The 24,389-nt window shown below is 43.1% G+C and overlaps 1 protein-coding gene across 2 annotated transcripts in view; it reads right to left on the reverse strand.

Annotated features, from left to right (window-relative positions):
• Slc39a8 (solute carrier family 39 member 8) overlaps positions 1-24,389 on the reverse strand; it is a 57,240-nt gene that overhangs the window by 27,340 nt on the left and 5,511 nt on the right. For both annotated transcript variants that reach the window (XM_048456820.3, XM_048456823.3), the window contains exon 3: positions 525-687. In XM_048456820.3, coding sequence (XP_048312777.3) covers positions 525-687 — 163 coding nt within the window. The remainder of the gene's footprint in view (positions 1-524; positions 688-24,389) is intronic.

A 24,389-nucleotide genomic window follows, 5' to 3' on the forward strand; every position in this document is an offset into this window, starting at 1 on the left:
GTAAATGTGATCAATGTACAACATCTATTTGTATGAAAAAGACCATATGAAACAGAGCACAAAGTTTGGTGAGTATATACAATAAAAACTCAATAAGTAAAAGAAGAAGGAAGGGGAAGAGAAGGAAGAAGAAAAAGGAAGAGGAGGAGAGGAGGAGAAGGAAAAGAGAAGAAGAAGAAGAAGAAGAAGAAGAAGAAGAAGAAGAAGAAGAAGAAGAAGAAGAAGAAGAAGAAGAAGAAGAAGAAGAAGAAGAAGAAGAAGAAAAGAAGTAGTAGTGATTGGATTGGGGGTTTTAAAGTGTACTAAGGGTAGTTAGTCTTGATCCCACAAAGGGCAGGGTGTTGCTTACAAAGCTTATGCACTCCCACTATTCTTATCTAAACACTGGCTGAATCTTATTTTACCAGGAGGTCTCTCACAAATTAATTAAAAGCAATAAACGAGGTCAGGGTGCGTGTGAGCCTGATCTTCCACTGCCTCTCAGACTTTCCAAGGGGGTAAGGTAGGGGGCGGCTGCTAGGTACCTTCGGAAAGGCTCGGCTTCGCATTGTGCTTCGCCTGATCCTCGCAGGGATGAAAGTTCAGCTGCTGTAAGATCGCAGGGCAGATGGCAGAGAAGTTCGAGCTGGTTATCTGCGTAGCGTTTGAGAAGCCATGGAGAGAAAAGATGTCTTCTGCGGACAAACACTGAAACAGAGGAAACACAAGAGCATCAGCAGTGATGCATCAGCACCATGGGCGAACACTCTAAACCTTAACATCTAAGGAGACATACTGCATTCTGTCCAGGTATACGGCGCTGGTTCTACACCAGAGCCCACTACAGAAATGAGCGAACCTCCACAATGGTGAACCAGCCCATTCCTCTAAAACTAGGAAGAAACAAACAAAATGGTGAAAGGATTATTTAATCAACAGCATATCTAATGTGAACAAATGAAAGTAAGATCAAAAATTGGTTTAGAAGTTGAGAAATAACTTGAAAAATAATAGTAAGAGATGGCTGTGGATATAACTCAGGGGTAGAGGACTTGCCTAGCATACACAAAGTCTGAGTACCCATAAAACATGATATGAGCAAAAGCCCACTGGTGGCATTTGAACTCAGGGCTCTGTCATTGTCTCACTTCACCTTTTTGGTTGTTTAAATGGATACTTTGAGGGGCTGTCAGTGTAGCTTTCTAAGCATTCTGTGTTGATAGATATTCGGTTCCTTACAGTCCCATAGTTTAAAAGTGTGTCTATCTATGTAGTAATAATAATTCAAATATATAAAAAGTGTTTTAAAATCTATCTTAACACAAACTATTGTTTACTAAAATATGCATTAATCTAAATGATGATAAGTAGCTTTTCTATATTATGGAGAGTTTTGGAGCTAGTGGTGGGCCATTTAGAAATTCATTAACTTTTTAATGAGGCAAAGAATCTACATTAGAAAAAGAAATCTCTTCAAGAATAATTTTTAAAGGCTCATTTACTCTCAAGTGCATTTTCACTGTAAACTATATTCTAAATACTTGCAATGCTAAGAAGATAACAAAACGGATTAAACAATAATAAATTAATGCTATAAAAATTAGAAAGTGTGGGCAAACTCACTCGCTCAAACGGAAGCCTGAGAAATATTTTTTGTCCGTTTCAGTCAATACTCCAATCCCACTGAAAGCTTAGCTTTTAGTTCTATAAACTGAAATGTTTTCCTCAAAATTCACGTCAGATCCCTAATCCACAGGGTGATGATTTATGGAGATACTCTCATGTAAATAATTAGGGTTCGAAGAGGCCTTTCAGGAAGAGTCCTAGTCCAAGTGGATGAGTGCCCATGAGAAGGGACACTAGAGATGGCCCAGTTGGAAGGAGCCCGACTATGAGCCACGGACCAGCCTTCACCTCATGTTCTAGCACTTTGATCTTGGGCTTTCAGTCCCTAGAACAACTAGAAAATTAATTTTGATTGACTAAGGCACTTCATATTGCCATGGCAGCCTGACCTGAATAACGCCCCGTGGATGGTGTTGAGGATGTGAAGGTTGGTGTAGGGGCTAGAGAGATGGCTCAGCAGCTGAGAGCTCTCTATGCTTCAGAGAACTGAAGTTTAGTTCCCAGAACCTACACAGGGCTACTCACAGCCACCCGTAACTCCAGCTCCAAGGCATCTGATACCCTCTTCCAGTAGCAATGGGCCCTGCATATACAGGGTATGCATACAGAGAAGTAAGGAACACACAGATACACAGAAATTAAAATAAATATTTTAAGTTAATGTATTTGACCATGACACACTTTAATACCTTTCACAATAGAAACAATAAAATTAGAAATTCTAAATATTGATAAAGGAGACCAATGCTTTGGTCAAGGAAAAAATATAAAGACATCAAGTACAGACAACTGCGTGCAACTGTCAAAAACTGAGATGACCATTAACTTCACATGAAATGCATGTTCAGATTTTTTGAAAGATTTTTTTTAATTTTTGAGGTTTTAATATTATACCACTTCTCCCCTCCATTTCCTTCCTCTAAAACCTCCCAAATACCCATCGCTGCTCCCCTCATAGGCATTCCTATAGCTGCAAGCACTGGACACTAGACTCACAGAAGAAGGAAGTAGCTGGGTAGCCAGCTGGGGAAAGGCAAGAAGGTACAGCTCATTCCTGACCTGGAGGATGCCCAGAGGCAAAGTTGCCAGACTCAAAACCTACAGAGCATACTTGGGTCAGTCTTGGTTCCAGTCATTAACAGGCGTGCCAACACAAACACAAGGCGGTACTGCTTCCCAGCAAAGGAGCCTTAACCCACATGGTCTTCCGGTTCCTCCAAATAAAACCACGAGGAAAAAGCAAAGCAAGCTATAAGTAACGTCCAAAGACTTGTCAGAATTCAAACCCTAAGACATTCAAAACGTGACAATTATTGAGGAATTCTTTTTAGATCCAAACTGTAGATCAGAAAGTCAGCTTGCTAAGGCACCGGTAGTATTGCTTCACGAAGTAACAGTTTAAATGCAGTAGCCTTTCAAGATGCCCTAATTGCCCATAGTCATTAGTAAAGCTTCTCCTGAAGGCAATCAGAAAAAAATAATCAGGGAAGTAAAATGAGAATAGAATGAACACCTTGAGAGCACTTAGAATTCACAATCTGTCGGTATTTACATAGAATTTTTGCTGGCCAGGTGGTCAGAAGTTGCAGTAGTTGACAGCCGCAACTGCCCAGCAAGCACACAGCCGCAACTGCCCAGCAAGCACACAGCCGCAACTGCCCAGCAAGCACACAGCCGCAACTGCCCAGCAAGCACACAGCCGCAACTGCCCAGCAAGCACACAGCCGCAACTGCCCAGCAAGCACACAGCCGCAACTGCCCAGCAAGCACACAGCCGCAACTGCCCAGCAAGCACACAGATGCAACTGCCCAGCAAGCACACAGCCGCAACTGCCCAGCAAGCACACAGATGCAACTGCCCAGCAAGCACACAGATGCAACTGCCCAGCAAGCACACAGATGCAACTGCCCAGCAAGCACACAGATGCAACTGCCCAGCAAGCACACAGATGCAACTGCCCAGCAAGCACACAGCCGCAACTGCCCAGCAAGCACACAGCCGCAACTGCCCAGCAAGCACACAGCCGCAACTGCCCAGCAAGCACACAGATGCAACTGCCCAGCAAGCACACAGATGCAACTGCCCAGCAAGCCTCAGGGTGAGCACAGACTATGCGCCAAAACAGAATCAATGCAGGCCTGATGGGCTGGAAATTGCTCATCCACAAAGAAGTAGAAGGCAAATAATGTTGAACAACAGCCTATTTTTGTCTGCTTCAGTCTTAATATACTAAGTTAAACCCCAAACTAAAGAAGGCAATGTGTATGAAGGGGCAGAGTCTCCACTATAGAAGCAAACAGGATTTAGAGCCCAGTGCCAATGTAGGGAAGGCACAAAACCGGTTGGACCTGTGGCACTGCTGAGAAGTCTGACCCCTCTGGAACACATCCTTTCACCTCCAAACAATGAGTGGTACCTTCTGGGAATTACAGGGTCATAAGAGGTTGTGGTAAAAACAACTCTGGAAGATAGCACGAAACAACATGGCCTGAAGGCTCACTGAACATCCCCAGACTGTCACACTTACCTACTAACAAGCATTCTTATTCTCTAGCATCCCACCCAGACTATGACCTTCTAGGCTCTGTGCTCTAGGGAATTAACTCTCCTATGCAGACACCCTGACATCAGTGGGTTGCTATTTACTCCTTTCAACCATGGTAAACTGGTTTGGAGCACCTTATGTACACAAGACACCAAGGAAAGGCAGCCATGATGGTAAAGGGGGTTTAGGTTGCATTACACACAGCCCCCAAATTATATTCAAAATCATGTCACCAAATGACTTCATGCATCTGTGTTTGTGCCCCGGCTCCTTCGTCATCCCATCTCAAATTTCTCTGCTTCATTTCCAGAAGTCTTTGTGGCACGCTAGTGTAAGGAAAGGATGAGGGAAAGGTTGCAAGTTCCTCCCTCTGCATTTTATACAGCTGAAATCTGTGTAATAAATTATTACTATAATAATTATTCTTATTGTGATGAATCCCAAGGCGTGTGGCAAGACTTAAAGCAGTAACTTTCCAAAACTTACAAGAACTCTCTTCTTGGTTAAATTTTAGCCTGACCTCAGGCCTCAAGCTTAATGGTCATTGTTATGGGGCCTTCATCTCCTCTTTACTAAAGAACTTGTGAAGTTATTTAGGGAGAATGCTCCCACTCTTAATGGCTGACTACTTTCAAGTCAAACTCACAGGACTTTGCTATGGAGGCTGTGTTCGCGGTGTGGATGACTGTCAAACAGGCTGTGTTCTATCTGTACTGGGGACTCTGTCACACAGGCTGTGTTCTAACTGTGCTGGGGACTCTCTCACACAGGCTGTGCATATATAGGAAGCGAGAGTGACGTATAACACTTGCCAACTTACTGGTGATTAAACTTAGAAAGCAGTACCAAGGCCAGTTCATTTCCCTGGATTACCAAATTACTCTGCTATGCAAACAGTAAATCCCATTACAAAGCCCCAGAGCCAGAGGCTGGAGGAGGGCTTTGAGTTCCAGGTGGAAAGAACTCTTCTTTCTTTTTAGTGACTTCTGCTCCCTTCCCTGCTCCACCGCTGACTGCTACGGCCATTGGTTTCTAGAAAAGCTACAGCTTCCTTCTAGAATCCACCATGTGTAGAGCGGTGATCCAAGCTTCAGCAGCCCAAGCCACATGACAGACAGCCTCCTATTGTTGGCAGGAAGGCCGTAGTGGGGCAGTGGCATAAAAACCTGCCTGCCACTTTGAGTACCTCTGCTCACTTGAGGACTTTCCGCTTCTCCCTTGTTCACACTCAATGTGTTCATTAAGCAAGCAGGTTATTTACACTTTCTCCAGATGGTGCAGATGTTGGGAACAAGTGCTGGCTCCCATCCTCAACAGATCTGTCACTTGGCATAGGAAGCAGATATAAAATGGGTTAAGTTATTGTGAGATAAAGGTTTTCAATCAAAGAAGAATCAATTGCAATTTGATGACAAATGAATTTTCTAAACAATAATAATCACAGGCATCCTGAGAAACAAAAGCTATAGGCTTATTAACTACTAATAAGAGAAAGAAATGGATGAAGAAATCATACTTTGAAAAGGTATGTTGTCCAAGATTAGTTTATGAGAGGTGAAGATAAAATTCAAGTCCATGTCTTCTCATTACTAATCCATTTGAGATTATGTTATGTCTTCGTCACATACACACACACACACACACACACACACACACACAATGATTCAAATAATAAAAAGAAATTCACTTAGATTCTGCAATGGAGTGCATTTTATTGAACCTATTGGTTGTTTGAGTCATAAAGTTAAATTACTCTTTAAACTATTTAGGATCCTAGTGGAGGGAAGAGGAAGGGGAGGAGAAAGGAAGGGAGGGAGACACACACAGAGACAGAAAGAGAGAAAGAGAGAGAGACCACCCACATACAATTTTACCACATCTTGCTCACCCCATCATTCAAACAGGAAAAGTGAGGTGCAAAGTGTCGCACTGGAGAAACAGAAACTAAAAGCAATGTGTCCCAGTGCCTCAAACACAGGCTCACACGCCTAGCACAGCTGGGAAGGGAGCATCACGGTCACACGCGATCAACAAGTTGTATGTGTACCATCTGGGTGCATTGATCCTCTACAGCTGTTTAAAACCAGGACATTTTTTTTTTCAGCTCCCAGAGCAGAGCCAGCAGATCAGCGCACCTGACCGACCTCTATGTAACATGCCTGTGAGACTAGGACCGTGACGGACCACAGATTTCAGCAGAGAAGAAACAGTGACGACCTAAAATGACTCTCTAACAAGAAAGAAGCCGTGCAGATCCCAAGTTCATGTGACCTCAATATTCACTCATACAAAGAGGACGGAAACCAAAATGAATGAATAAACTCTTGCTTGGTTTTTACAACCAAATGTAAAAGTGCGTTAAGATCCCAAAGGTAGCCCAAGTGAAAGGAGTGCAGAGAGGAAAATCCATGTGAAAGCGATTCCCAGGGGACCAGTGGCTTAGACCCCAACCGTTTACATACATAAATGTAAAGTGCCACTTTGAACCTTTGAATGTAACTAGCGGGAGGTCTTTTTAACCCAGAAAACAAGGAAACATTTCACTAATTTACTGAGTTAAGGGTCACTGCCCATCATAGAGCAGGTGGTTTATGGGCTTGACACTCACAATAGGAACATTCAAAGCCAGAATTACTGAGGCAATAAATCACCTTCAGGTTTGTTTGGTGTGATAATGGAACTGCCTAACTCAGTTACCAGAAGCCTTCAGTGTCCCTTCCCTTCACCCTAGCTGTCCGCTCTCTATCGGCCATTTCAAAGTTTGCCAAATCTTAAGTGCCTCTTCGAAGTTGATGCGATCTGCTTGGGTTTTAGACACGTTCTTGTCACCATAAAGGAGAAGACTGGAGCAAAGAACACCCCAAGTGCAGAAGAATAACCTCTAGGTGTGGGAGGACACTGGTCTAGGGACGCCAACTGTTTCTCTAATATTCATGTTTTCGTTTTCATCTCGTTTTCTTATGCTTCTTACTTAAGCCTGAATGGTGCACATGTATTCTGAACAACACACAAACACACCAGCCACATTCATACATACACACACACTCAAATGTGTGCTCACATCCACACACATACATAACACACAGACACACTGATACTTGTAAATATATATACACACATACATACACACATGAGCATGCGCACATGCGTGTGCGCAGACACACACACACACACACATTCTTACAACTCTTTCTGAAGAGCAGATGAAAAGTTCTCCTACTGAGCATATTATTTTTACAAAGCAAAAAAAAAATTGCCTTGCTTAATTATACCCTGTTAGGAAAAAAAAAAGAATCCTGATGAGAGGCCGTGTGTAGAAATAGTGTCTCTACTACAAAGCAAGCAAAGGCTAATTTAGAGGCAGAGGCTCCCAAGTGGACGGTATCTGTACATAGGTGCTGAGGTTGTAAGTGATTCTTTTTCTTTCCGCCGGTTTAGCTATCACGATTTTAAACAATGTACTGGTGTTTCTATTTGTTTAGAAAAATAAAAGTAAGCCATTATTTTTCCCTGTCATTTTAATCTCCTTGTCTAGGTTCTTACACACATGGAGGGGGAGCTGGGAGTTTGTAGAAGGAGTTCCCCAAACAGAAGTTGATTTTACAAAAGGAAACATGGGAAATAAAAGATAATTTCAAAAGCTAAAACCTGCTTTTTCAAAGAGTTTGGCCAACTTTCCCGACTTTACCACATATGTATGTATGTATGTGTATATATATGTGTGTGTGTATGTGTATGCACAACTGACATGATTCCCACTCGGTATCCACTGATATCTACCCCAGTCTGTTTCCATCACTCAAGACCTCCTCGCCATGAAGACCCTGACCTAGTATGGAGACAGAGATGCTTGCTCTGGGTTCCTGCTCTCAAACCTGACTTGTCCCAAAGGCAGGAGTTGGTTTGCTTTGTGTCACCGTGAGGTAGCCCTCTGGGCTTTTGCTGTGGTCTATGTTCAAAGGGCTGGTTGTTCTGCCTTGCTCAAAGGCCTCCTACTCAACCTCTCTGTAAATGAAGTATGTTCTAAAAACCCTCTGTATACAAGGACTGTATTTATCCATCATAGACATACCGCTTCGCAGGGCATAGTCCTGGGTACCTAGGGTTGCTAGAGAATGTGCATGCTCAAACTGCTTCTCATCGTGTTAGACTCTTTCCCTTTCCGGCTCTCACTCTCTTACAGCTCATGTCGCAGCCGATGTGACAGTCCCGGGACTCTGTTAAAGCAGCACTGTGGAGCATAAAGCAACTGAGGAGTTCCTTTTCCTTTAAAATGCTCCCATGTGGGATGGAGGAGATACGGCATCTTGGTAAAGAGCTCCAGCAACCAACAGAGTGAGCTGCTCTTGCAGAGAACCTGTGTTTGGGTCTCCGCATCCACTTCAGCAGGCTCCAGCTCCAGGGAGACACCAAGTTTCTGACCTCCTCAGCACCAACATTCACATACACACATCCACACACAGACCCACACACAGATGTACACATGATGGACACTAAAAATAACGAATCTTTCAAAATGGAAAGCATCAACATGCAAAGGTTTACTATTGTTATTGTTAATAAATTGAGTAATTTTTTTTTAATTTTCTCTTTTCTGGCACTGGGTCTCATGTAGCTAAGAATGAACTTAAAGCAGTCCTCCAAATTCCACTTGCAGAGTGCTGAGATTGTGGGCATGAACCACCGTGCCTAGTTTTATTCAGTACTGGGGATCTACCCCAGGGCTTTGTGTATACTAGGCAAGTATTCTACCAACTGAGCTTCCATGGCCTTTTACATTTTTTGAATGGTAGTGTCTATAATATTTTAAGACATAATAGTCGTGTCTATAATCTTAATATTAAGAGACTTATCACATAAGCTGAGACGTTTTATGTCCCCTATACAAGAGTGTGGGGCAGTTTGGGAACTAAAATGTTTGAGAACCTAGTGTATAAGAATAAGGATCATTGGCAGGGGAGATGTCTTAGTTTGGGTTACTATTGCTATGATGAAACACCATGACAAAAAGCAAGTTGGGGAAGAAGGGGTTTATTTGGCCTATGCTTCTACATCCACAGTCCATCACTGAAAGAAGTCAGGGCAGGAACTCAAACAGGTTGGGAACCAGGAGCTGATACAGAGGCCATGCAGACTGCTACTTTTCAGCTTGCTCCAACTGACTTGCCCAGTCCACTTTCTTATAAAACCCAGGACCACCACCAACCCAGGGAGGGCACCACGCACAGTGGGTTGGGACCTCCTCCATCAATCACTAAGTAAGAAAATGCTCAACAGGCTTGCCTACGGCCCAATATTAAGGAAGTATCTTCTCAACTGGGGCTCCCTCTTTTCTGATGTCTCGAGTTGACATAAAATTAGCCAACACAACTTAACCTTTGTCAACTTGACACACAACACTTTTTAAAATATAACTTTTCCTTGGAGGGGGGGACATCCCCGATCACAGATTAATAAATATCACAAATGTAAACCATATTTCAAATGTAAAAATCTCACAGTCTTTACCAATTCAAACACTTAAAAGTTTAGCCTCTGTGAAAGAAAAAAAATCCAGTCTCTTTTAAAGTCTAAAATCCCTTTAAAAATTCAAAGTCTCTCAACTATGGCCTCCTATAAAATCAAAAATAAATTAAATAGTTTCTTACTGCGAGAGAGAAGAACCAAGGTGCAATCGCAATCTGAACAAAGCAAAACCACTCTCCTAAAGTATAAATAAATCAGTGTCCAATATCTGGCATTCGCTCACAATCTTTTGGGCTCCTCTAAGGGGTTTGGGTCACTTCTCCAACTCTGCTCATTGTAGCAACACGGGCTTGTCTTTGAAGCTTGGGTCAGTGCCACATCCCTGCTGCCACTGTTCTTACTGCTCAAAGTCCCATGATACTGGCATCTCCAAGATGCTGGGCTGTTACTGAAACTGGGCCGCACTTTCACCCAGAGCCTCTCCTAGGCCCTCTTCATGGTACAAAGCCTCAAGTTTTCTCCATGACCCTTTCAATTCTGGACGTTCAACCGCTCCTGAAGCTGCACCTTCACCAGTGGCCTCTCCTGTCCCCTGACAGTGCCAAGCCTCAGCTGCTCTCCGTGACCCTGTTATACCTTCAAAACCAGTGCCACTTGGGAGATTGCTGCATATGACCATGTCTGGCTGTCAGCACAAGGTGTACCCCTGGCCACCTCTGAACACAGGAGTGTTGACTCCGACAAAACCCTTCCCAGAAGATTTCACCTCAGTGATTGCTGGGCTTTCCTTAATCACAGTTCATTCTTCGGCCCCAGCTGCCCAGAATCCGTTTCCCAGCAAAACAAAGGTCTTATTTCAGTGGTTCTGGCCTCTTGTTAATCGCAGCTGTTTCTTCAGCTCCTGCTGCCCAGAAACCACAGATTCTGCACACTAAATGATTCAATAGAGTATTGCTTCCCTCTGAGACTTCACAAGCCAGGTCTCCATTATCTACACTGCTCTAAACAGTCTTATCTTCAAAGCCCCTATAGAGCATCCCAATGAGCTCATGTCTTTTCTAGCCCAGGGTTCCAAAGTCCTTCCATGACCCTTCCACGGGCAACATGGTCAAGTCTGTTACAGCAACACCCTGTTATCCAGGTACTAATATGTCTTGATTTAGGTTGCTATTGCTAAAACAAAAACCAAGTTCAGAAGAAAGGGTTATTTGGCTTATGCTTTTGTATCCATAATCCATCACTGAAGGAAGTTAGGACAGATCCTCAAACAGAACAGGGACCTGGAGGCAAGAGCTGATATAGAGGTCGTAGAGAGGTGCTGCTTACTGGCTTTCACCCGATGGCTTTCTCAGTCCACTTTCTTATAGAATCCAGAACCACAGTCCCAGGGATGATGATGTGGGATTTCCCTCTGTATGCTGTAAATATATTTTATTGCCATTGGTTAATAAAGAAGCTGTTTTTGGCCAATGGCATAGCAGAATATAGCCAGGCTGAAAAAGATATATTGAGAGAGTAGGCAGAGTCAAGGAGAAGTCATGAAGTTGACACAGGAGACAGACACCAGGCCCCAGAGAGAATTCACCAGTATATAAAGCACAACATCCATACTACACTCTACTGTCTGCACTATGCCTGGAGCTCCCATGCCACTGCAGTTCAGTATTCGAGCCTCGAGAACAGGGCCTGGAGACTTCAAAACATACAGATGAATACAGAGACAGAGACATGGATCACTCTTGATACAAGAGTGCCAAGTTTATTTATGCTCAGGGGAAGCTAGTATAGGGCTCTGGCCACACTCCAGCTCTCGGGATCTTTCAGCTGCAGACTCACCAGAACCCACTCCGCCATCAGAGTCTCGTGCATGCTGCTCGGAGCAAGGGAAAATAGCTGTTTACAAGGAATTTAGAGTCTGGGGGTCCACAGCCCCCAACAGCTCCCAACACCAATAGGCCACAACCACATGGTGATACACAGATTAATAGAAATGGATTAAATTAAAATGCAAGAGCTAGCTAGGAATACACTAGAGTAATTGACCAAGCAGTGTTGCAGTTGATACAGTTTCAGTGTGATTATTTCAGGTCTGGGCAGCCAAGAAACAAACAGCCTTCATCAACTGATTGGCTCCCAGCTAACTAAATCCACATAAAGCTTGAGAGAGCTTGAAAAGGAATTCTAGACACACACACACACACACACACACACACACACACACACACACACACACCAGAAAGAAAGAAAGAAAGAAAGAAAGAAAGAAAGAAAGAAAGAAAGAAAGAAAGAAAGAAAGGAAAGTTTTAACCACTTTTTTTTTTTTTTTTTGGATGGGCTCTACTTGCTGGTGGTGAGCAGGGGCACCATGGCTCATTTAAGAGAGGTCTTCCTGATTCAGCAGTAGCAGCAAAAACGAAACAGAAAAAAAGTGTGCAGTTTCAAAACAGCAGATTCCTGGTTCATGCTATTTGAGCAAACAGCTTCTGGCTCTTTCAGGAGGCCAAGCAATTAAATGAGGTTTGTGAGCAATGTGTTACAAATTGCTTAATGGTGACACAGACCCACTGCAACCCTGGAGCTGGGGCAGCATGTATGGTTCTCAGAGGAAGCAAACATGCCTCTGCTGTGTTGGACTGGGTAGAGCCAACAGGCAGGACCATGGAGTTGGTCCAGTTATGCCCACTTAACATTAAAAAAAAAAGCACTCCTGGTCAAAAAATAATTACAGATAAGCATGCAATAAAGACAAATCCAGATGGAAAAGACCTCTAAATGGGGCATAGTGTTAGATGAATGTCCATAGACTTAGGAGAGATAAGAAAAAGTGAAGAGACAATAAAAGTAATACAAAAGAGTACAGATGGTCATAGATTAAAGGAGCAAAGATAATAACATAAATATTTAAAGTTGCAGAAAAAGTAGTAGAATAAGTTAGGTTTTCTAGTTATAAACTGATAAATTTCAGATAAATAGGCATTCCTCAAACACTTCAAAAACTAACAGAATATGGCACTTAAAATGTTTTAAGAAATTGGGACTTTTCATGACTATGAGACACATCTGCTCCTGGAAGCACCAATTTACTTCAAGAGGAAGATGGGCATCAAAGAGGCTCCTTATGGAATTGGTTACTCATTTTGGCAAGAAACTGCTCTTGCCTGGACTGCTTGATGTTATGCTGTATGAACTGGACATGCGGGACCCACAGAGAAATGACTGCTGAACTTGCTGAAAAGTGAAACCGTCCTTCAGGGTTCCTGCTTCATGACATTCTCAGGACACAGAAGAAAGTGACTGACAAACTGCCAACATAGGTGGCACTGTCTTTGAAATTTTCTACTTTGTAGAAAAGTCTGCCGGATACTATGGGTTTGTAGGCTGAAGATGGGTGTCCCAATGGTGCAGAAGAACTTTGGGTGACTGTTCAGGCAGTGAGATATCTGTCAATTCTAGAGTTTTGAAAGTTGCGTACAATGCACTTCCTGTTTACTTAGGTAATATTATATCCTTCTGGAATCTTTGATGGAGCTAAAGAATAGATAGTTATATTTATAGTTTTCCTTAGTTATGATAAAAGGTTGATTAGATATGAAACTTTAGACTCACGAAGATAGGATAGATGATAGAGTATTTTCCTTAATTTGCCAAATGTAAATGGACTAAATATTGTAACTATAATTCCTGATGATAACTGTTTTGTTGTATGTAATCTTGCTATGCTAAACTTAAAACCTTTGTTTTTAGTTGGACAGAAAAGGGAAGGTGATGTGAGATTCCCCTCTGTATGCTATAAATATATTTTATTGCCATTGGTTAATAAAAAATGTTGCTTTCAGCCAATGACTTAACAGAATAAAGTCAGACTAGAAAAAATATAGAGAGAGAATAGGCAGAGTCAAGGAGAAACCATGAATCTGCCACCGAAGACAGACATTGGACGCCAGACGGAACTTTATCGGTAGCCTACAACCATGTGGCAATACACAGATTAATAAAAAAATAAGTCAATTTAAGATACTAGAGCCAGCTAGGAATATGCTAGAGTCATTGACCAAGCAGTGTTGCAATTAATACAGTTTCAGTGTGATTATTTCAGGTCTGGGTGGCTGGGAAATGAACGAGCAGCCTCCGTCAACAGGATGGCTCTACCCACAATGAACTGGGCCCTCTCACATCAATCACTAAGTAAGAAAATCCTCCGCAGGCTTGCCTGCAGCTTGATCTTATGGAGGCATTTTCTCAGTTGGGGTTCCCTTCTCTCAGATGACTTCAGTTTGTGTCAAATTGTCATAAAATTACCCAGATAAAGGCGGTCACACAGAGATTTACATACCACTGTCTTGGTCACTGTCCTATTGCTTTAAAGCAACATCATGACCATGGCAACTTTTATAAAAGAAAGCCTTTTATTGGTGTGGTGAGACCACAAGTATTTTACAATTAAAGTACAGCTGACAGATCTATTGGACTATCCACGGGAGGTGTATGTGTACACTCCACTTGGAATAACCCATTTTTACAGAGCTAAGGAACATCTGTCCTTTCGATAAGTCACTGTCAATTCTGTAAAAATCTTGTGAAATCATGGCATTTCTCCCTTCTATAGTATCCCAGCTATAAACCTGCCTTTTCCTGTAGGGCAACTGGGTACCTCCCCCGACACCAGGAAACCATCATGTGAAAAGGATTCAGTCCAAGTCCTTGTTCTCATAGCCAAAATCTACATCAAAATAACGCCCCACAAGCTTTCCTTATTGACAGTAGTCACTGATAAGTAAGGAGCTTCATACGGGAGGTAGTATGTCTGCTCTAACAGCAGACTCAGGAAGGAGTAATGTAACTACTGTCTTCTGCTCTGACTTAACAGGCTACTAATATTCTGTATTGCGCTTTACCTTGGTCTCGACTAACATAAGATCATAGCCCAGGAAATTAACTGTTTATGCAGGAAAAAAGGACTGAGTTGCTAAAACTAGCTACAGAGATAAAATGTCTTGCCTAGTCATCCTGCTGGAGTCAAAAGCAGGGTGCCCAGAAGAGATTCCTTTTAACTCAACCAGCTAGATGCTAATGCAAATCAAGCCCACAGGTTAGTATAGCTACCAAGGCTGTGTTCCCAGTTGCAGGGGAACTTCACAGCCGCGTCCCCTCTAAGACATAAGGAGCCTCCTTGCCACGTCCACTGGTTTCTTAAGACTCTGTGAAAATGCACTCCTGATACTATTGTTACATCCTATGAGATTGTTAACTTGTCTGTATGCCTTTATAAACTGAAAGCTTTGTGGAGATCACCCCCCTTTTTTACCCTTAGCCTTAGGCCCTTATCCCTTACCATTAAAGCTTTGCCCTTACCCTTATGCCTTACTCTTATGCCTTATGCCCTTCTTCTCTCTTTTTTGCATCTTTCCCCAAGGAATAAAGAAACATGCAGGTAAAACACGCCTAAGTCAATCAGTTTGTTCGACCCCGCAGATCCCATTCCCAAGCCAGTGTCCTCGTGTCCTAGAAGTCCTGTTCCGACACCCGAGAGAGTGCTGAGGCTGGTACTCAGTAGCGATCACTATCTGGTGGTTTGCTTATCATTTCATAGATTTAGTTCGTGATCATCACAGCAGGGAGCAGGGTAACAGGCACGGCGGCAGGTGTGGTGCTGAAAGAGCAGTTGAGAGTTGTATCTTGTTCCCCAGGCAGAGAGAGAGAAACTGGCCATGGCACGGGCTTTTAAAACCTCAAAGCCCACCCCTAGTGACTCTCTTCCTCCAATAAGGCCACACCTACTCCAACAAGGCCACACCTCCTCCAACAAGGCCACACTTCTTAATCCTTCTAATCTTTTCAAAGAGTGCCACTTCCTGGTGACTAATCATTCCAATATGTGTGCCTATGAGTGCCTATGAGGGCCATTCTTATTCAAACCAGGCGGTCACGTAGCAGAGGACCTCTAATAGCAGAGTTTCTAATGTCGTCTTGTGTAGCCCTCATCTTATTTGTCCGACAGCTCCACAAGGCTGCTTCTGTTAGAAGCATCACTAGCACCACCTCCTCTAACTCGTTCTACCCCAAGACACACACACACACAATACCAAATAAAAGAAAACTCTCAAAGCTATGTATTTTCCCAAGTGTCAGAACACTTAAAAAACCTCAACTATTTATCTCCGATAAACCCTTCCCTTTTTGGAGAGATTCCTCTTCCAACATCCACAAACTCTATACTCTAACCAAGCTCCAATAAATCCTGTATTTCACCTTCAGTGTGACTTGATACTCCCATGACCTATAACTCTAATACTCTTATCTCAAACTAATTGCTTTCTGTTCTGCAAAGCCCTCTGTGAAACCCACCTTCAGGGCTTGACATTAACAAATTAATCCCTCCCTCTCTAGAACCACATACTCATATTATTTATTTGTTTAGCACTTACTATAACTCCCTTATCATATTATCAATTTACAAAAATGCATACGTTTTAAGCAGACCATAGACATCTAGGGAGGATGGACTCCCTCCCTATTATATTTCTTTGACCCCTACCATGGTTTTTGATATAAAGAAGGTGCATGAAGGGAAATTTAAAACTAGGACATATATCTGAAACGAATTCTGAGAAATGTGGGATCATTTTTAAAGGCATAAGTTTACATTTATTCTACATAAATTTCCCAGAATTAGCTTAGTGATTAGTGATTCTCAAATTAACTAGCACTGACACCAGGGTTTCCAAATCTTTCTAAAAGATGTAGCTATGAAATAAGGAAAAAAATCTGTATCTAAACAAGAAAAAAGAATCTTAGAAACTTCAGAAATTAAACATAATAGCGTCTCACTATTTCTTTCTACTCAGATAACATATTGTTGAAATTTTAACATATGTTGCTTTCATGTTGCTCTTAAAATTCATTTCCAAGAAAAACACAGAATTACTGCTTTATTTCAATCAAATAAGCCATTTAGATGGACTGAACAATTTAGGAAGTTGTGCTGAAACCAATTTCTTAAAGTTAATGTCGAGTTGATAGCAGTGGTGTTTACCTAGAATCCTCCATCAGGATAGTGAGGCAGCCGGCCTGGGTCACATGATTACCTAGCTAGATCATGCCTCAAGGGGGAAAAAAGTTGTTTTTCTCTTTACTCAACAAATATTACCTGAAAAACAGCCACATGGTAGACACTATGACTGTGCCATTGGTAGGATATAGAAGGTGACTCAGTGTCTTTGTCTCTCATGTCACAGATCTTGATAAGACATCAGTATAGCATGGTCTGCCGAGTGTCAAGCAACCTCTCCTAAAAGTCATGAGATTGCCAAAGTTTTCCTAAAGAAAGCAATATCCGAGCTGACATGGGAAGGGGAAAGTAGAGATATGTTTAAAGAAATATGATTGTGAGGGTCATCTACCAAGTAAGGAGTTTTCAAATGATTTGAACTGTATTGGGAAGTCTTTCGGAGCCAATGTGTTCAGGTTTGTTCATTATTAGAGCAACACCCTGGGCCAAGATGAGGAAGACAGAAAGAGAAATGAGGACACAATGGGTGTGAGGGCATCAGTTCCAGGGGGCATCCTGCCCCTCACAAGTGCGCCTGGCTACATTGTCTGACTTTATCGCTGATGTAATCCTATTACGCGGCTACATAGTTTTTTCTCCATTACACAAAGAGGACACTGGCGTTCATACCAAATAACAGACATTTAGTTTACTGTGCTAGGACTCGTATACATTATACATGAGAAAGAGAGAGAAAATAGTGGAAGGAGGAGAGGAGAGGCAGGAAAGGAGGGTGAACGAACAGAGTAAGATCCAGGTCTTGCCTAACATTTGTGGGGAGAAAACAGGATTCTCAAGTTTCTGACGGTGAAATGGAGTTGGTGTGGTCAATTTGGGGCAAGCGCAGACATGTTGAGTTTGGGAATGGGCAGAGTTGCCCTTTATGTCCACGACTGAATCCCAAGAGAAAAATCTACACCAAGGCAACCATGGTAGAAAATAGGTACAAATACAGAAAGAGTTAAGTGTGGAGATTGAAGAGATTGAGAGAGTGTGTAGACTCAAAAGAAGATGGGCCTGAGGAACTCTAAGAACTGCAATATTGAAAGACGGAGGAAAAATTCATGAAACATTAAAAAAAACCTAACAGCCATTTAAGTAAGACATGGCTGCAAACAAGGAAAGGGTGGGTTTCAAGAAGGTTATAATGGCATCAGAAAAAAATCCTCAGAAAGGTAAGCCAGGAGCCACAACCATTGTGTTTAAGACATCAAGGTCCAGGTGACCTTGTGGAGAATAATCTCAAGGAAGTTGTGGGAGTCATCCGACCATAGTGCACCGAGAAGTAGCTGGAAAGTGAGGAAATGGAGGAGGCACTCAGGCAGTTCTTGATCCGGTCATGCACACAAGGAGACACCAAAACCAGGGAATACTCAGGGGACTCATAACAGAGCTGCCTGACCAACACAGCATCTGCTTCGGATCAACAAGGGCAAAGAACTGAGGATCAGAGTTGGCAGCCCCGTCTCCCCAGAGGACTGTGAGAACTAAAGGGATGGTGCAGAAGGAAGCGTCAAGCACAATGCCTGGCACACCCGCAGATATTAGCCATTGTTCCAGCTAGAATAATAGGAATTCAATGCTTCCTGCCACATGCACTTCAATGCCATTCATCTCAAGATCAAGAACTGCTTCTCATATTAATAGATACAGGTAAAGTGGCACATACTGACCGAACCCTGAGAGCACAGCTCTGGAGGAAAACCATAGTACATCATGCTTCCTCACACAAACCCATGATCTAGTATCAGTAACACCATGTGATCTTTAACAGAAGGGCCTGTGTGCCATACAATGCATGATTAATTCATGGCACATGATATATTTCTCATCTCAAAATCAAACTACTGATCTTGCTGCCCTCATCAGTCTGAAGCTAGCCTACTGCTCTTCTTCCCCATCCTAGAAGAAGCCATGAGTTTCTTCTCTTCCCAGAGAGACTAAAATTACTATTTCTCTGATTTTTCTCCCAGCTAATTAAGGTTCAACTAAACTAAGATGGCCCTGGGTTCTCTGGCTTGTAAAATCCATATCGAGGTTTGCATAGATTTAGAAGGAGATTTAAGCTTAGAAACCACAATCTAACAGTTTCTAGAAGTGCAGTATGGACCCCCCCCAGCCACTTAACATTTTAGAGATGATACAAGTGTATAAAGAAATAATAAAGGTCAGAGAATTCCTAAAGACAGCCTGAGAGGTCCTCTGGGAGGGAAGGCTTAATTCCAGTATCTGTTCAAGTACTCTTCCTGTCATTAGACTCTACATCTAAGGTTGACATCTTCAGGAACGTACCAGTGCTCGAAGAAGGGAAGTAGAGGCAGAGCGGTAGAGGTTCTCACAGTGAAAATCTCGGGAACCAAAGTCCCCAAGCTGGCATGCTTCTCCATGAACTCTTTATCTCACTAATCCTGGCTGCCTTTTCATGCCATCCCTTCCTCTATAAACTGGCTGACCCTAAGGTGTTCAGGTCCCCAACCAATAACAACCGCGTTCATACGATACAATTATATCAGTTAATGGTATTACGAGGACAATGGCTGTGCATTCAGCACATGGTCTGATGCAGGCCCACGCTGATCGTTTTCTAAGCATTGTCTCTTTTGCTGCTCTTTGTGTGAAGCGTCTCAAGGAAAGGATTCTGGTTTTATTGTTAATTCAGGTCACACACTGGATACTTGAGTGTCTGAAATGCAGAAGACGGCACTACACTTGTTTCTCACATTGTCACCCTTCCTTCAAATGACCCTGTCTATGGGTAGGGCTCATCCATTTAGACTCACAACGGTGAAAAGTATGAGTAACCGAGTAAGTCATGTGACAGGGACAAATATGTTACTAAGTGACAGAATCTAAACTTCAGCCTGACTCTAGATGCCACACTGTTAACCATTGTTACATTGTCTAACATAGTTAGAGATCTGAAGGGCTTACCCGAGTGGTGACAAGCATGGATTACACTCATAGAACTAAAATCGCCTCAGGGGCTTTGTCTAAACTCATTTATTTTGGGGGCTGTGTTTTTCTTTTTCCTCTAACTATTCAGTTAGGCATGTATATATTTTTTAAAAAGTAGGCAAACTTCTGAAGCAAAGATGTTAAATATTTGGATTAAAAGGATGTAATACTACTTTTCAGCTTAGCGCCATTGATTCTCCGACTTATGCTTTCATCTCCCTTAAACTTCAGTCCAAAAGAAACAACAGAGAATCTTTGGAAAGAGACAAACCAAAATTAAACAAAATTCCATTCTGAAGACTTTTATGCTCTCCGATTCCATCATCACAAACGTAATCTGACGATCGCTTCATTTCTTTAGAAATCTCAGGATTCGGAAAACACACTTGGCTACAGAAACAGACAACAGGGAAGTAGTCTGAGAAGAAGGTGATTGGTGTCCATTACAAGCAATGTTCTAATGGTCTACCATTAGGTGAGCTGAAGAGTCTACCATTAGGTCTCTGAAAATGGCATAGTTTCTAAGATTGTCTAGGGCTTCCAGACTTTTTTTTTAATAAGTAAATTACGTAAAGGTTAACTTTTCACTCTTGTACATCCCTTCAGGAACACTGCCCTGCATGCAGTTAACTCACAAATTCCAGCAATCAGCCACAGAGTCGCCTTCCCTGGGGTCAGCATTCTCTGCTGCACAGAGCAGTCAGCCATCCTTCTCAGCTGCGGGCCTCATTTTCCATTCCTATTTATGTTCCCATTATCCTGTTCTCAGCAGGTCCCTCCGGTTACCACCGGAAGTGATAAACGACGCAGGATTCCAAAGTGCGTTAAATTTAAAGAAAGCACACTAAAACTAGAGTCATGGTTGCAAAGCAGTGGGTTTCACAGTGGGAAAATTCAACCCCTGCCTGTCACTGTCCCTTATGGTGGGAAGAACCAGGAAGCAAGAATAAGGCATGAAGCATGGAGAGTCTAGTGGCTACAAACCTTTCGCCCACCTGCTGTACTTGTAACAGCCCAAGAGAGAGCACAGCTGGTCAAAGAGGGCTTCGTTCTCCCCGTCCTGATAGCTAAGACCTCAACAACCTAATGCCAATGCCTTGCTATATGAGAGCTAGTGCTTCTGGGGACATGCTCTGATCACCTGCATTCCCTCCTTGCTGCAACTCATTCCCCAAAGCCCAGGCACAACAGCTTCCCCCAGTAGGATGCAGTCGAGGACTATCTAAAGGAAGATTTCCACCTGTATTTGCCAGAAGGGTTTCTGGGCGGAACCATTCCAAAGTGCGCTGGAAGCACTGGACTGGAAGCCATCCCCATAACACAGGTATTTCTCTCACATTCGAGGGTAGTTATGGAAGAAGGATCAGCTGCTGCTCAAAGTGTTTCTGAGAGTGGAGAAAAGTCAATCTAAGCATTAGAATTCACAACAATTTCTTTCCATGAAAGGGAATGCCTAACTCTCTGGGAAATCCGACATGTAATTAAAATGTTGTGTAGATAAAACTAGCAAAAGCACATGTTCCGTGATTAGGTATTTTTAAAACCAAAGCAGAATCGCAGAGTTGACTGGGTTGTGACTTTTCCGAAGCTATTCCCAAAGCTGAAAGGATACCTCCTCCTACATTGGGGAGTCCAGGCTGTCTGGTAGACTGGGAACCGAGTGTGTACGACCTTGTGATCTGACTTGCAGGCTTGCTCTGGTGATATTTAAACACAATGGCTTTTCTAGCTACACCATTTGTTTACTGTGTGTGCACACAAATTTTGGCTATCTAGTCTCAACCCAAAATTCCCATCTCTCATTAGCAAACGTGAAGGACAGTGAAGACATCTTATTTTTCGATAGCCCCACCCCCACCCCCCACCCCCTATCCCCCCCTCCCGTGCCCGGCTGGGTTAAGCTGTAGTTTTCCTTTTCTTTACCACTCAGTGCCTGCACACGCAGGCCGGGGCACTCCTGTGGAAGTCAGAGGCCAGTTTCCAGATGGCAGTTCTCTCCTTCCACGCTGTGGGTCCAGAGGAACAGACTCTGGTCATTAGCCTTGGCAGCAACTGCCATTACCTGCTGAGCCACCTCCCGCCCAGAACTGCACTTTTCCCGCCCAGAACTGCACTTTGTCTCACACCCCGACTTTTCACACCTTCCCATCTTATTTACTTATTGCATAAAAAGGCCTCTGAGGTGTTGAGGAAGCGGCTACGGAGGACATCAGGACCCAAGTTCAGTTCCAGAATTAATGTTTAAAAAAAAGAAAAAAGAACAGGCACGGTGGCATACTTAAAAATCACAGAGCTGAGGGGCAAAGACAGACAAATTTGTCGTGCTGTCTGGCTACCCAGCCTAGCCTCCCTGCCAGGTTCCAGACCAGTGAGAAGAAAACCTTTCTCAAAAACACAACAGGAAGCCAGACGGTAGTGGTATTAAAGGTTCCAGACCTTTAATACCAGCAGAAGCGGACTGATCTCTGGGAGTTTGAGATCAGCCTAGTCTACAGAGCTAGTTACAGGACACCTAGGGCTGCTATACAGAGAAATCTTGTCCCCCCCCCCCAAAAAAAAAGATGAGGAAGAAAAGGAAGAAAAACCCTAAGGAATGACAGCTGAGATTGTCCACTGGCCTCTATGTGTGTGGGCACGCATGTACACATATGCATATGCACACACGCAGGCACGCACATGTTTTCTCTCTCTCTCTCTCTCTCTCTCTCTCTCTCTCTCTCTCTCCCTCTCTCTCTTTCTCTCTCTCTCTCAGGACAAGGACCTGCTTACTCAATCCCTTGTAGCCCTATGACTGTTCCCTTCATCTGACTAAGCAATGGGGCCACATAAGTAACTTATGGTTAGTAACTTCTGGCCATAGTTCAAAATATGAGGTAATGGCTTATCTACCTAGATAAAATGTTTTCTTAGGCTGTAACAAAAACTTAAGCACTACCGCAAAAGCGTTGAAGGATGTCAAGGATTCCACCACTTAGGACATTAATTCAGGTGCCTAATCTCTGTGCCTTAGTCTCCTGATACAGAAGACACACAATGGTGCCTTTATCATAAGAGCGTTTTGACAACAAAATGTGGTATTACAAGTAAATAATTAAGAGGGTTGTATAGAATAATGAGATATTAGAAATCCCTACTGTAAATATCTACACTTTATACAAAAGGGACCACACGCCTCCTGGGGGAGTTGATAAAGACGCGCACTTGGGAGTGAGATAGGGAAAGAATGAGAAGCATTCTCCTTAAATGGATCCCGCCCACACCTGGTGCCAGGGCAAAGGCAGCTCTTGACATCACCGTCGAATGAATGAATCATGCAGGTCCCTCGCTTTACCAAAGTCTGCAAACATAACACGCTGTGCACTGCCAACTATGGGAGGGCTGGAGTGAAGAGGCACCAGGAAGTCGTCTTCTAGGAGGATTAACAAGGACCCAAGCATCACCTCTCTCCATCACACCCCCAGGGTCTCGTGAGAACCAGCAGGCTGGGAGGCATTGCTGCCAGACTTATTCCTATCATACCTCGACACAAAAAGGCCAAAGGAAAAAGAGAACGTGTCCACCCATTGTCAATGCTTCCTAGAATGCCTCCCATCACTGTGCCTATCATTGCCCTTACCCCAGAAAAAAAAATATGTAACAGATGACAATAAGCAATACACACAATAATGTATATTGTGTATGCAGTGACCAGCATACATGCATACACACACCTTTCTTGCTATGTACTGCTACCCTGGTCATCTATTACATGAGTAAGGAATTATCTTTCTACTGCTAGAGATCTATAGTAGTATGGGATAATCTCTTGCACACTGCAAAGATTTGTCACTCATGTTAGTTTAATAAAACACTGATTGGCCACTAGCCAGGCAGTAAGTACAGTCAGGGTGACCAGACTAGGAGAATTCTGGGAAAAGGAAAGGCAGAAGCAGTCACCATCCAGACACAGAGGAAGCAAGATGAGAATGCCTTTCCAATAAAAGATACTGAGCCGCGTGGCTAACAGATAAAATGTATGGGTTAAATTAAGTTGTAAAAACTAGTTAGTAATAAACCTGAGCAATAGGCCAGCCAGTTTATAATTAATACAAGCCTCTGTGTGTTTATTTGAGACTGAATGGCTGTAGGGCCCAACTGGGACAGAAACCTCTACATTCTAGCCTCTTAAGACCAGAAAGAATAGAGGGAAAAGATGTCATAACTAAATGACCATTCCAGGCCAAAGGTTGCAGCAGCAGAACAGGGATATCGTTTGGTGATAGCATGCTTATCAAATAAATAAATACAGTTGAAGAGTATGTGTTCTTGGGGGGGTCTTTTGCATACTGCCTGGAAGGAAAGCCTTTAATATCGCCTTCTGCTCCCTTCAGGTTGAAATGGTCAGGACGTTTTGTAAAACCCCTGCGGCTGCCTCCTCAGTCCCCATCTTCACCCATCCCATGCAGTCCACGCTCTCTCGCTAACTTTTAGAAATGCAAGTCCGGAAGGCGGGAAAGTCAAGAATTTGAGGTCCTAGAAAAATGACTCCAAAATTCCAAACAAAATGTCTACCGCATACAGGATATGAACCAGGTACTATGTCAGCCCCTGAAGGGATGAGGGGGTCACTCGCACCCACCTGTTTCAAGTCTCACTGGAAAGAAGGGTCGGTGTGAGACCATCATGCAAACAGAAAAGTGTGACAACACAAATAAAATTACACACGCATTGCACTGTGATTGTGAGGGCTTGGCAGTTGGACAGATCCCTGCTAGGCAGGCAGACACAAG

This window comes from Myodes glareolus, chromosome 17 (genome assembly GCF_982192425.1).
Source record: "Myodes glareolus chromosome 17, mMyoGla1.1, whole genome shotgun sequence".
Classification (NCBI taxonomy): domain Eukaryota; kingdom Metazoa; phylum Chordata; class Mammalia; order Rodentia; family Cricetidae; genus Myodes; species Myodes glareolus.